Source organism: Salvelinus alpinus, chromosome 7 (assembly GCF_045679555.1).
Source record: "Salvelinus alpinus chromosome 7, SLU_Salpinus.1, whole genome shotgun sequence".
Lineage (NCBI taxonomy): Eukaryota > Metazoa > Chordata > Actinopteri > Salmoniformes > Salmonidae > Salvelinus > Salvelinus alpinus.
Genome location: NC_092092.1, coordinates 1,008,061 through 1,022,099, shown reverse-complemented (window position 1 = coordinate 1,022,099; position 14,039 = coordinate 1,008,061). Strand labels below are relative to the sequence as shown.

The 14,039-nt window shown below is 43.0% G+C and overlaps 2 protein-coding genes across 2 annotated transcripts in view; both read right to left on the bottom strand.

Annotated features, from left to right (window-relative positions):
• The window catches only part of LOC139580315 (calcineurin subunit B type 1-like), a 47,483-nt gene extending 45,714 nt beyond the window's left edge, over window positions 1-1,769 (bottom strand). The window contains exon 1 of the mRNA XM_071408860.1: window positions 1,547-1,769. Coding sequence (XP_071264961.1) covers window positions 1,547-1,549 — 3 coding nt within the window. The 5' untranslated portion in view covers window positions 1,550-1,769. The remainder of the gene's footprint in view (window positions 1-1,546) is intronic.
• Window positions 1,770-5,739: 3,970 nt separating this feature from the next.
• LOC139580192 (CB1 cannabinoid receptor-interacting protein 1-like) lies at window positions 5,740-12,062 on the bottom strand. Its single transcript, XM_071408771.1, has 3 exons — window positions 11,362-12,062; window positions 10,049-10,193; window positions 5,740-6,280 (listed from the first exon to the last, which is right to left on the bottom strand). The coding sequence occupies exons 1-3, from the start codon at window positions 11,532-11,534 to the stop codon at window positions 6,116-6,118; spliced, it is 483 nt and encodes a 160-aa protein (XP_071264872.1). The 5' UTR covers window positions 11,535-12,062; the 3' UTR covers window positions 5,740-6,115.
• Window positions 12,063-14,039: the final 1,977 nt, after the last annotated feature.

Below are 14,039 nucleotides of genomic sequence, written 5' to 3'. Positions count from 1 at the left end.
CTAATAGGCCTATTCACAATCTTATAGGCCTATTCACAATCTTATTGGCCTATTCACAGTCGTATTGGCCTATTCACAATCGTATTGGCCTATTCACAGTCGTATTGGCCTACTCACAATCGTATTGGCCTATTCACAATCGTATTGGCCTATTCAGTCGTATTGGCCTACTCACAATCGTATTGGCCTATTCACAGTCGTATTGGCCTACTCACAATCGTATTGGCCTATTCAAAATCGTATTGGCCTATTCACAATCTTATTGGCCTATTCACAATCTTATTGGCCTATTCACAATCTTATTGGCCTATTCACAATCTTATTGGCCTATTCACAAGTGTGTTAGTTCCTTGTGCCAGAAGCAATGCAACAGTTACTCTGATTGAATCCAGTGTGAGTGGGCACCCACTGGTCTGGCAGGCACCACACCAGAGCCTCCAGGCAGCTAGGCAGGGTGGATCATATCTGGTGATTCGCCAAGGCTTTTATCGGTCTTACATTAGCTAGTGCTAGCAGGAGCTCGCTCCGTCGATCTGTATGTGGGTGGTGCGTGATTGCTAGGCAGCATATGGTCCCTGTATCAGGTCATTCCTGCTACCATGCTTAAGCAACAGCCTTCGTCCTCCCTGCCCTCGCTCAATGATAACCCCGAGTAGCCTCGCTGTGTAGCCTTGACAATGGAGTAGCCTGTTGACTGTTTTACACGTCTACCAATAGGGAATAGGCCTTATTCCATGACAGTTTGACATGCCTAAAATGTGCTATCTATGTAGTTAACCTAGGCCTATGGATGACATGCAATTAAAGATGAAGAATGGTTTGTACGTTTGTATCGTGTCTACGCTTGGCTGATAAATAGACATTAATTATTAGCTCGCATGTGACAGCAGCTACCTTGTAATCTTGATTTTTTTTTTTTTAACGAAATTATACGATGTTACAACACGACATGAAAGAGGGTGATAACAGTGGTGTAACATATAGGCTACACGTTTCGGGGTCTTTGCTCATCACCCCTCCTTGATTTGGTCATGTCTAGTCCAGTTTGCTAACTGCAACGTATACACCATGTAACGTTAGTCTTATTTATAAAGCAGATTCGATTTTTAGGGCAGGGTAGGACATCAGTAGTCAAATTAGCCACTCGCGGACATGGGAAACATCAAAGTAACATGTTCATCTCCTAGAGTCGCACGTTGGTTTTAAACACGTAGTTACGTTGTTGTTGTGATGTTGACTTTTATCTATTGCAGCATAAAGTTGGATTTCGAGTGTAAGCAGGGTTACGACTAGAAAGGGCATATATCGGCCATAGCATTGGCCAATATACAGAGGCAACATTGTCAAGAAAATCGTTTCCTCCTTCATTGCGAAGGAGGGAGGTACGGTTTATTTACTCTGTGACACATATATAACACGGTAATAACACGACAAACTGTAAAAAACCCGTCGGCTATAGTCCCTACAAATTCAGGCATGTTACCATATCCACTGTGTTTATCTTTTGATTGGTGGGTGAAAATAAGAGTGGCGACAGTTTGCTTACCATCTTGCCGGTTGGATGATGAAATAGGTTGACCAGGAAATGAGGACGGGGAGGGAAAAAAACGATATAAAAAAGGGGGTCTCGCTATTTCAAAAACGCGGTGCTAGTGATATTCAGGATCTTGTTTTTTGACCCAGCTCCTCTCTTTTTAACGTCGGTTTCACTGCAGTGGCACGGGGAGACCCATAGGGCGGGGTCAGTAACGCCGAGGAGGGACAAGGGATGTGTGGAGAGGAGACAGCAAGTAGCCTACATTTCAAGATAAAAGTCCCTCCTCCGCGTTACATAATAACTTATTTGTTTCCTTACCTCTATAGCAGTCTATGTACACGGAGAGACTGACATTCACTGCCATTTGCCACTGTAGCACCCACGTGGCCGTGGAGCAGTTTTAAGAGAAGTGCCTTGTTCAAGGGCACAATGGCATTGGACAGCTCAGTGCTCGACCAACCAGTGCTCCCGCACATTGGCTAACCGGGCTATCTGCATTGTGTCCCACCAACCCCTCTTTTTACGCTTCTGCTACTCTGTTCATCATATATGCATAGTCACTTTAACCATACCTACATGTATAAGCCTGACTCAATAAGCCTGACTAACAGGTGTCTGCTACTCTTTTTTCAAATGTCTTTTTACTGTTGTTTTATTTCTTTTCTTACCTACACACACACACACACATACCTTATTTTTTTCCTTTTTTTTCTCACACCATTGGTTAGAGCCTGTAAGTATGCATTTAACTGTGAGGTCTACTACACCTGTTGTACTCAGCATTTCACTGTAAGGTCTACTACACCTGTTGTATTCAGCATTTCACTGTAAGGTCTACTACACCTGTTGTATTCTGCATTTCACTGTGAGGTCTACTACACCTGTTGTATTCAGCATTTCACTTTAAGGTCTACTACACCTGTTGTATTCAGCATTTCACTGTGAGGTCTACTACACCTGTTGAATTCAGCATTTCACTGTGCGGTCTACTACACCTGTTGTATTCAGCATTTCACTGTAAGGTCTACTACACCTGTTGTATTCAGCATTTCACTGTAAGGTCTACCTACACCTGTTGTATTCAGCATTTCACTGTAAGGTCTACTACACCTGTTGTATTCGGCGCACGTGACAAATAAACTTTGGTTTGATTTGATTTGACATGCACATCCCCGACAGAATTTCCCCGTCAGATTCATCCCGCTTGAGCATTAGGTGAAACAGAGAACATTTATTTTCAAGATCTCGGCACATTCTCAATGCCATCTTGTTGCTATACTGTCGCCAATAGAGATAGATAGAAGACTCTAGTTCCCAAAAGCCAATTTAGCATGGGCATTGCCATTGAGGACTCTCACCATTTTGTAAGTAGTCAACTGGATGGGATTTCCTATGGTTTAAGGAAGGATCACATAATTCCATCCAGGCCATCAGGAGGGATCAGCCAATGAACTCTACTCACGAGCAAACATTCCGTAACTGCAGGTGGCAAGTAAATCACCCTCCTTGGCTTTGTACCTGTTCAAACAACACCCTCCAGGTGGCAGTGTGCATCCTTTCAGTTTGTTTACCAACTCATCCAGGCTGTATCACAACCGGCAGTGATTGGGAGTCGTCTAGTGCGGCACACAATTGGCCCAGCGTTGTTCGGGTTTGGTCGGGGTAGGCCGTCATTGTAAATAAGAGTTTGTTCTTAAATGACTTGCCTAGTTAAATAAAGGTTAAACCATTTTTTTTTATTAAATAGAAAGGAAAATAAGTAGTAGAAGAAGAAAATGGACTACTTCAAAATGGCGATGGTTTCAATGGCGCTGCCCATGCTCTCACAGATCCCATAATGAGACAGATACAATGTTGCGTCCTCTACCTCTATGGGAGAGGTGCATTACAGTGCATCTTGGGGAACTGAGCTTGGTATTTTTCCCTGGCAAATGTCTGTTTGCATATGTGCACCAGTGCCACTTAGTGGTGGAAACTGTGCAGTGCATGCAAGATTATCCCCATTCTACACACCTACTGTACGGCTACTGCTATTCTTTTAGAGGGGACACAAGGGCCCTGTGGATCTTGTGTCCAGTCCCCCCCCCCCCCCCCCCCCCCCCTCATTAGGGACAGGGGGTCCTATGGCCCAGTCCTCCCCTCGTTAGGGACAGGTGGTCCTATGGCCCAGTCCTCAACTCGTTAGGGACAGGTGGTCCTATGGCCCAGTCCTCCTCTCGTTAGGGACAGGGGTCCTATGGCCCAGTCCTCCCCTCGTTAGGGACAGGGGGTCCTATGGCCCAGTCCTCCCCTCATTAGGGACAGGGGGTCCTTTGGCCCAGTCCTCCACTCGTTAGGGACAGGGGGTCCTTTGGCCCAGTCCTCCACTCGTTAGGGACAGGGGGTCCTATGGCCCAGTTCTCCCCTCGTTAGGGACAGGGGGTCCTATGGCCCAGTCCTCCCCTCATTAGGGACAGGGGGTCCTATGGCCCAGTCCTCCACTCGTTGGGGGCAGGGGGTCCTATGGCCCAGTCCTCCCCTCGTTGGGGGCAGGGGGTCCTATGGCCCAGTCCTCCCCTCGTTAGGGACAGGGGGTCCTATGGCCCAGTCCTCCCCTCGTTAGGGACAGGGGTCCTATGGCCCAGTCCTCCCCTCATTAGGGACAGGGGGTCCTATGGCCCAGTCCTCCCCTCGTTAGGGACAGGGGGTCCTATGGCCCAGTCCTCCACTCGTTGGGGGCAGGGGGTCCTATGGCCCAGTCCTCCCCTCGTTGGGGGCAGGGGGTCCTGTGGCCCAGTCCTCCCCTCGTTGGGGGCAGGGGGTCCTATGGCCCAGTCCTCCCCTCGTTGGGGGCAGGGAGTCCTATGGCCCAGTCCTCCCCTCGTTGGGGGCAGGGGGTCCTATGGCCCAGTCCTCCCCTCGTTGGGGGCAGGGAGTCCTATGGCCCAGTCCTCCCCTCGTTAGGGACAGGGGGTCCAATCCTCCAGCATTAACCACTAAAGTTCTCACCCATCTCGCCTAATCCCACGTAGCCAACAATAAGTGGTTCCAATGGGAATCAAACCCACGATCCTGACGTTGCAAGCACCATGCTCTACCAGCTGAGCTGCAGAGAACCAACCCATTATTACGTAACCTCCTTAAAGAGTTATGTTTATGCAAGATTCATCAGTGCTGAATATTTTCATGCTTCATTTCCAAAGCATGCAAGTCCCCAAACTCATACAAGAAGCTATGAAAGCATACAAAGCCTGCTCCTTTCGTGTTTTTCTTAGACAGCAAACCTATAGAAGATCATTTTGCTAATGCAACTGACCCAAAACCAGAGTTAACCTGGTTGCACTTGACTATATGTTAGGGTATAGAAATGGCCAGGTATTAAGAAATTACATGGGAAAATAGTAATTACCCAGTAATTCCAAAAGAAAACACACATTGGTCATCCCAAACATATTTACTATTCAAATACCTTCACAAACGGTTAAAGCTACCATACATTTTTTTAAAGCATATCCAGTAATCACTGTTTTAAAGTTCGTAGGTACATTTCACGATAATCTGATCATTTACATTTTGCTGCTTTTTCGCTACATATCTCATAGTAAATTATAGTTTTCCCAACTAATAATAACGCTTAGCATTTTTTATTTCTCTAAAATATTTTAAGAAAGAAATAAGAAACAGAAGCAGAAGGAGCAGCAGAAATGTGACATTCTGATTCGTCAGAAATGTGACATTCTGATTCGTCAGAAATGTGACATTCTGATTCGTCAGAAATGTGACATTCTGATTCGTCAGAAATGTGACATTCTGATTCGTCAGAAGTGTGACATTCTGATTCGTCAGAAATGTGACATTCTGATTCGTCAGAAATGTGACATTCTGATTCGTCAGAAATGTGACATTCTGATTCGTCAGAAATGTGACATTCTGATTCGTCAGAAATGTGACATTCTGATTAGTCAGAAATGTGACATTCTGATTAGTCAAAATCAGCACAATTATAAAATAAGAAAAATGTATGGATTAGTCCAAAGATTTTGTAAAATCTTCTAACTGTAAACATTCACATACAGAGTACATATTAACATACCGCATTCTTATATATGCATAGATACTACACACACACACACACACACACACACACACACACACACACACACACACACACACACACACACACACACACACACACACACACACACACACACACACACACACACACACACACACACACACACACACACACACCTAACATAAATATGCATAGCTACAACACACACCAACATACAGCAAATTAAACATCTTTAGTTATTTAACAGCAGCATTGTTATGCTATGAGGGGTTCAACGCTGGCTGGATCTGATACACACTGTCTATCACTATCCAGCAGCCAATCGTCATTCAGCTCTCATTTCATGTTCATCTGGGTCGTGTTCGTTAGGGCACATCGTAGGAAAACATTTTGCAACGGGAAATAAAAAAAAACAGGCATTTCTGTTGGCTAATTACAGGTCGTAGCAGTTTCACTGTTATCTTCCCGTTTTGTGCCTAATGAACACAACCCTGATGCTGCCTGTGTTGTTTTGGTTGGTACCATCAGATAAACAGCTCCTTGTTGACCCACATCAGGCTGCGTGTCTCGTTGGGCTTGCACTCGTACTCGATGCTGTTGAAACTGTTGCCCCCCTGGCAGTGGTCCCTCTTGTTGTAGTTGTAGTACTTCAGCTGCCACACCACTTCAAAAGAGCCCACCTCTGGGAACTGGGAGGGGAAATAATGGGACCGGCAGAGTTCATCGGTTAACTACAGTTCACTTTTTGTAATTTTTGTGCACCATTTTTTTTATTATTTTAATGGAAACATTGAAAATACAATCTATACAGCTAAACCACCGGAGGCTGCTGAAATGAGGACGGCTCATATAATAATGGCTGGAACGGAGCAAATGGAACGGTATTATCAAACACATGGAAAACATGGAAACCAAGTGTTTGATGTATTTGATACCATTCCCCTGATTCCACTCCAGCCATTACCACGAGCCCGTCCTCCCCAATTAAGATGCCACCAACTTCCTGTGAGCTAAAAACAACAAACAAGTTGACATTGAGGTTGTTTTAAAAAGGCCCTTACAGACCACGATTGACCTGCCAACGAACCAATCACTGCTCCTGTGTGTCCTCTAATTACCTTGATAATGACCTTGCTAATCTGATAAAGACAGGGAAATGGACACATGGGAGCAGAGCTAACAGCTAAGAAGTTGTTGCTGTGTGTGAAAAATAATGTGGCCCTATCTGAGTGTTGATAATAAAATGAGTTTACAGGGATTGGTGTTTGTGCTCATATATGTGTCTTTGCTAGGCTAATTGTTTGTTAGCAGGACCTGCCTAGCCTGCTAAATGTTTGTTAGCATGACCTGCCTGGCTTGCTAATTGCTTGTTAGCGTGATAAATGTTTGTAGCCCACAGCTAATGATAATGCTAAGGCTACGTGGGTGCTGTTGAGGCTCATGCCATTCTCACATTTAAGTCCTTATTGTGAAGATAGTGCATCTGTTGTGTGATCGTATGCTACAGGTGTGATCGTATGCTAATAGTGTGATTGTATGCTACTGGTGTGATTGTTTGCTACTGGTGTGATCGTATGCTAATAGTGTGATTGTATGCTACTGGTGTGATTGTATGCTACTGGTGTGATTGTATGCTACTGGTGTGATCGTATGCTACTGGTGTGGTCGTATGCTACTGGTGTGGTCGTATGCTACTGGTGTGGTCGTATGCTACTGGTGTGGTCATATGCTACTGGTGTGATTGTATGCTACTGGTGTGATCGTATGCTACTAGTGTGATTGTATGCTACTAGTGTGATCGTATGCTACTAGTGTGATCGTATGCTACTGGTGTGGTCGTATGCTACTAGTGTGATCGTATGCTACTGGTGTGGTCGTATGCTACTGGTGTGGTCGTATGCTACTGGTGTGGTCGTATGCTACTGGTGTGGTCGTATGCTACTAGTGTGATTGTATGCTACTGTGGCAGTGCCTTTACCACATGGGTGCTTTATCCTAGCCTTATAGCATACCTGACATGGCTAATGCTAGCTTCAGGCTCTACCTGAGCCTGCTTACTGTTAAGCCATCAATGTTCATTGATATGTTATGCAGGCCCTGCAATATGAGGCATGTTTATTTAGCTTTATGCATGTTTATCATTATGGTGTTCAATTAAGAACATTATTCATTGTATTTAACATGTGTGATGCAGTAGTGGGCATATATGTAAAGATCTAATTCCTTGAGCCTTTGAGTATAACTTTGCATGGTTAATTCTATTTCCATTGTCACGCCCTGACCGTAGAGAGCTTTTTATGTCTCTATTTTGGTTTGGTCAGGGTGTGATTTGGGTGGGCATTCTATGTTCATTTTCTATGTTTTGTATTTCTTTGTGTTTGGCCGGGTGTGGTTCTCAATCAGAGGCAGCTGTCAATCGTTGTCTCTGATTGAGAACCATACTTAGGTAGCTTTTTTCCCACATGGTTTTTGTGGGTAGCTGTTTTCTGTTTTTGTGTCTGCACCACACAGAACTGTTTTGTGTTGTTACATTTTGTTATTTTGTCTCAGCGTTCAGTTTTTTAAATAAATAATCATGAACACTTCCCACGCTGCGCTTTGGTCCACACCTTCTTCATACCATGGCCGTTACATCCATGTATCACTTTCCTCCTAGAAACCACACAACCTTGTTGTATAAGTATCTAAAGTGAACTGCAGTGTGTTGTGTGGGGACAGTAAAACTCCTTTTCCCTGACGTCCTTTGGTTCTGTTCTCGCCGGACGTCCCTGTGGTCCTTCACGTATCTCTGAATCAGTACATGGTGTTTAGTAGAGGTCCTCCAGACTCTTGCGATATTTTTTATTTATTTTTTTTGGTTAAAGAAAGTTTGTTTTATCAAATGTACCTGATTTTGCTTACCGTTACTTTGAACAAAATCAAGACGTCAATATTCTTGTCATGTTTTTTTTTTTGTATACAAAAAATCGTAAATTTACATCTCAATTTGATCAAATTCTGAATTTGCGATTAATCACGGTTTAATCACAGCAAATCCTGCGATTAACTCTTACAAATGTTTATTGACATTTTAGTCATTTAGCAGAAGCTCTTATCCAGATAGACTTGATGCATCAATCTTAAGGTAACTAGGTGAGAGAACCACTTATCACAGTCATACAGTAGTAACTACATTTGTTCTCAAAGTAGCTATAAGCAAAGTCAGTGCTAGTTTTTTTTTTTTTCCTACTGTGTTATTGACTTGTTTATTGTTTACTCCATGTGTAACTCTGTGTTGTTGTCTGTTCACACTGCTATGCTTTATCTTGGCCAGGTCGCAGTTGTAAATGAGAACTTTTTCTCAACTAGCCTACCTGGTTAAATAAAGGTGAAATAAAACATTTAAAAAAAAAATGGAGTAAGAAAAAGGCAAGTAAAAATAAACGCTGTGGATGCACTGCGAAGCTTCAGAGATTTCATCATCGGGATTTGCATCGTGAACAGTTGACTCCTGATACTGGAAAGCCTACACGTGTAATGGACTCATATGGACCATGCATAGCCTGGTTCCCAGATGTGTTTGTGCGGTCTTGCCCCAACACCTATGGTCATGGCATGACAACAACCATAGGAGTTGGCTTTACCATAGAAACAGATCTGGGACCAGGCTAGATTTTTTTACATTTCTTTTTACATTGAACCTTTATTTAACTAGGAAAATCGGTTATGAACAAAATTCTTATTTACAATGACGGCCTACTCCAGCCAAACCCGGACGGCACTGGGCCAATTGTGCGCCGCCCTTATGGGACTCCCAATCCCGGCCGGATGTGATGCAGCCTGGATTCGAACCAGGGACTGTAGTGACGCCTCTCGCACTGAGATGCAGTGCCTTAGAATGCCGCGCCACTCGGGAGATGATGCAGATATCAAACAGATCTGGGACCAGGCTAGATGATGCAGATATCAAACAGATCTGGGACCAGGCTTGATGATGGAGATATCAAACAGATCTGGGACCAGGCTAGATGATGCAGATATCAAACAGATCTGGGACCAGGCTTGATGATGGAGATATCAAACAGATCTGGGACCAGGCTTGATGATGCAGATATCAAACAGGTTTGGGACCAGGCTTGATGATGCAGATATCAAACAGATCTGGAACCAGGCTTGATGATGCAGATATCAAACAGATCTGGGACCAGGCTTGATGATGCAGATATCAAACAGATCTGGGACCAGGCTTGATGATGCAGATATCAGAAAGTATTTGTAGTGTGACTGGTAAACTGCTCTATTTCATTGTTTTGTCTAACTTGTAAATTGTAAAATATTCTGTCCGTAATGTATTTTTCGTTATGTGTTGGACCCCAGTAAGACGAGCTGTTGTCATGGCGTCAGCTAATGGGGATTCTAATAAAATCCTACAGAAATCCAAAGCAAATTACAGTCAAACTGAGTTTTCCCTTTACTACCTGTATGCTGATCTGTACAGCTTGTCTGTCTCCGCTCTTGGTGTGAGTCACGCCCTCTGTGTCGTAGACGCCAGTGTAGACCACACACTGGGGATCTCTAGACTGTTGCTCCAAGGGGAATGTGACTCCACCTACACTCATGGTGCTGAGGACCAGGACAGGATCACAACAGTTAGGGAGAGATCATCAATCAAAAACATTTATTTTATAACGCCCTTTTACGTCAACAGTTGTCACAAAAGTGCTTTACAGGAAACCCAGCCTAAAACCCCAAACAGCAAGCAATTGCAGATGTAGAAGCACAGAAAATCTCCCTATAGAAGGAAGAAACCTTGAAAGGAACCAGGCTCTGAGGGGTGGCCAGTCCTCTTCTGGCTGTACTGAGTATAGATTTCAGGGTACATGTGTGGCCAAATGAAGGCCAGGTCGTTTTTCAAGACGATCAAACGTTTATAGATGACCAGCAAGATCGGCTAATAGCCATGATGGGTGATGACTGCTTATCTGGTGGCAGGGTTGGGGGTGGATTGGTGACACTGGGCCTGTGGTTGTTTTGACATTGCAGCTGACAGCAAAGACAACTGCCGAATGACTGATCTACAAAATCGGGGTGAAATATAGATCATCAGTGTAATTTATCATTCTATCCATGATAATTCATTTTTAAATAACAAAAGACTGAAACACAAACTCAACTCGCCATATTTGAGAGCATGTTTAGCCTACTGCAGGACATGCTGAAGGCCTAATCGGTAGTGGATTTGACACAATCTGGCTGCGCCTTCTGTCTCCCTGCACCCGCCGGACTCTAGCCAACGTCACTGTCGTCACTATCTGGCCAAATTGCAAAACTGGAAGCGCTGCCTAGTTCAACATTTTAGATTCTTAAAAACCAATTTTGACTTTGCAGTTTGACAATCTAGTGGGAACTCTAGTGAACCGCGCGCGCTCTGACGTCTCGCCTTCAACCTCGTACGGCTTGTGTTTTTATCAATGGTCTCAATGAATGACCAATTTAATAAAATGTGTCAATTAGATTAAAGCAGGGACATAATGTCCTGGGGTTGTGATCTTTTCCAAGAGAATGCACCGATTCTATTTCATATTATGAAACACTGATATAATGTAGATTTTTGATAATAAAATGTAGTCAAAACATCAATACGCGGTGATGGATTGTCACTGACGGAACGTTGTCTTCCTCAAAAGATAAATTGTCAAAATATAGCCTATTGAAGTGTATAGACACTATATAGGTTATCAGAAGAATATTGCCTGATTGTCTGTAATACATTTCACCCCACCATACTTACGTTGCCTCCACGGCCCCAGGTTTGACAACCACTTCAATCTTGTACTTTGACCCCGTTAGCAATTTAATCGTCCTGGTTTGGCCAAATCTCGCTCCGTCCGATTTGAAGTACACAGCACTGTAATTTGGTTGCATTTTCAATGAAATTCCGATTTTTACGAGTTCAACAGCCATTCTTCTTGAAGTTGAGGGATGAGGTTGTGCTCACTTCCAATCCTATCTGAGTGGACAAGAGAGGGGCGCAGGTGTGAAACGGTGGCCACTCCAGATTTCCAACAGAACTATCGATGTAGAATATTGTTGTGACGTGAAAGCACAGGTTTAAAATGTAAAAACTCATCGCTGGAGGCAGAGCCTAAAGTAATTTCCACTGTCCTCGTAAATAATCCCATACACACACACATAATCCTCCTATACACGTAATCTAAGGAGATCAAGACTAAAATAATTTGGCCCGGTAAACAACTTGGCCCAGTAGAGAAATAATAAACCTGCATTTTGTTATTTGATTAATAAATGGTTCAAATAGGCCTATTGATTTTAAAAGAAAGTTAAAAATTGCACGCCATGCACGCAGAGAGTGGGAGATTATAGAGGGAAACAAAGCAGTCCGTTTCAAATGGTCAAATCATAGGTGGGTTAGCTGACATCACGATAACGACGCGGACGCTTCAGTGGGGCAGAAATCGTGAGTTGTGATTCTGGATGGACAGATAGCTAGCAACAATGACAATAAACTGTCATGTGGGAAATCGTAAGTGACTCCTTTCAGTTAGTTTAATCTTGTTCTTGATACCATGTCTTGTTTTCAGGCGTTTTGACTGATTTTAAATCAATGCTAATATGACAAAAAAAAAATCGCTAGCTAGATACCCAACAATTGTAATAATGTATTAGAGACAACAAGTGCAAATGTATATGTTTTCAATATACATTGGAAATGAAATACATGTTGACAACCATCTAAACCAGCCCCGCCTGTTTTGTCCCATAGTTACGCACAGGTCGGTTTTGTTGCTAAACAACCAACCCGTCTGTCGTCCCAGTCAATATTCACTTATACAACAGGAGTGTGCCTTTCCAAATCATGTCCAATCAATAGAATTTACCACAGGTGGATTCCAAGTTGTAGAAACATCTCAAGGATGATCAATGGAAACAGGATGGACCTGAGCTCCATTTTGAGTCTCATAACAAAGGGTCTGAATACTTATGTAAATAAGGTATTTCTGTTTTTGGTGTTTAATACATTTGCAAAAAAAATCTGAAAACCTGTTTTCGCTTTGTCATTATGTGGTATTGTGTGTAGATTGCTGAGGGAATTGTTTTATTTAATCCATTTTAGAATAAGGCTGTAACATAACAAGATGTGGAAAAAGTCAAAGGGTCTGAATACTGTAATGACCCGGCTGGGTCATAAAGGGAAAAGAGACGGACTCTAGGTGTGCAGGTCAGAACACAGGTTTATTCATAAACTGGGCTATTGTTCCGGCCACAACCCACGCCGCTAAATGCCGAACGTACACAATGTTACCCTGTCGGGTCAAGAGTCACTCTCATAGGAACAGATCAAGGCACGAACAGAAGAGCGAGAACAATGAGACAGTAATCCCTATTTATGCATTTCCAAATCCCGCGGTATTACCCATCATACCCCCCCAACCTTTCCATCTGTCCTGACATATTTAACCCCTGCTAGTAGCCATGAGAACCATAACACACCCACAAACACAGAACACAATACCGGGTCGTTACAATACATTCCGAAGGCACTGCATCCTCCAAACACCGCTTCTCGGGCATTATCACATAAATAATAAGGAATTCTCTTCGATTACGCCCACAAATTGGGGAAAACTAACAGTCTTTACAATTGAACCCCATTGTAAAAGGAAACTTCGTTGTAGATTTTTTTTGTTATACAGAGATATCAAAACATGCCCGAAAAAGCTGCTGTGTTATTTAATGTACACGTAGCCAGGTTAAAAAATACCCACCTACACTTCGCAATGCTTCCACATAGGGAAAGGGAAAGCCTCACCAAGACAGTTGGGCCTGGATCTGTTACAAGGGAAAGCCTCACCAAGACAGTTGGGCCTGGATCTTGAAGTACTCCTGTGGCTTCAGGAGTACTTCAAGGGTACTCTGGGCAGAGCTAAATGTACTTGGTGGTACAGTAGAGAGTGGTTTCATCATGGTACCACATTCCAGAGATGGATTTGTAGCCATTAATCTAAAACAATTCATATATTTTAAACAAGACCACTTTCTCATAGACAGACAAGATGATTAATATGAGATGAAAGACGAGTTCTTAACGAGTTCGGGAAGCCAAGCTAGAGCTCTCGGATACCTTCACAGCAATGGGGGCAGACGTTTTGATCAAGAGACCTTTAGAAAATATGCACATTTTCTAACACTAAACATACAAATATGTATTTTAGTTAAGGATAAATCTTAGTTATTATTTGATTATGCTATATTTAAAAAACATACATATAATTTCAAGCCTTAAAATTTTTTCATATTTTTATATTTTGTACCATGTACTTGAGCCTCAAAAGTGACACCTCAGAAATTAAACTATTTTTACCGGAATGGGGAGATTTTAACCTTTTGTTTGAGTATGCAGCATTACTAGTTATTGTTTATTGCCCTCTCATGATAAATCATTATGAA

Bases quoted from the DNA above. Each gene is read 5' to 3' on its own strand.
- LOC139580192 (XM_071408771.1), bottom strand. From the start codon at position 11,534: ATGGCTGTTGAACTCGTAAAAATCGGAATTTCATTGAAAATGCAACCA. The intron at 10,194-11,361 runs GTAAGTATGGTG...CCTGGTCCTCAG, and splicing joins CCTGGGGCCGTGGAGGCAAC to CACCATGAGTGTAGGTGGAG. The intron at 6,281-10,048 runs GTAGTAAAGGGA...TTCCCCTCCCAG, and splicing joins CTGTACAGATCAGCATACAG to TTCCCAGAGGTGGGCTCTTT.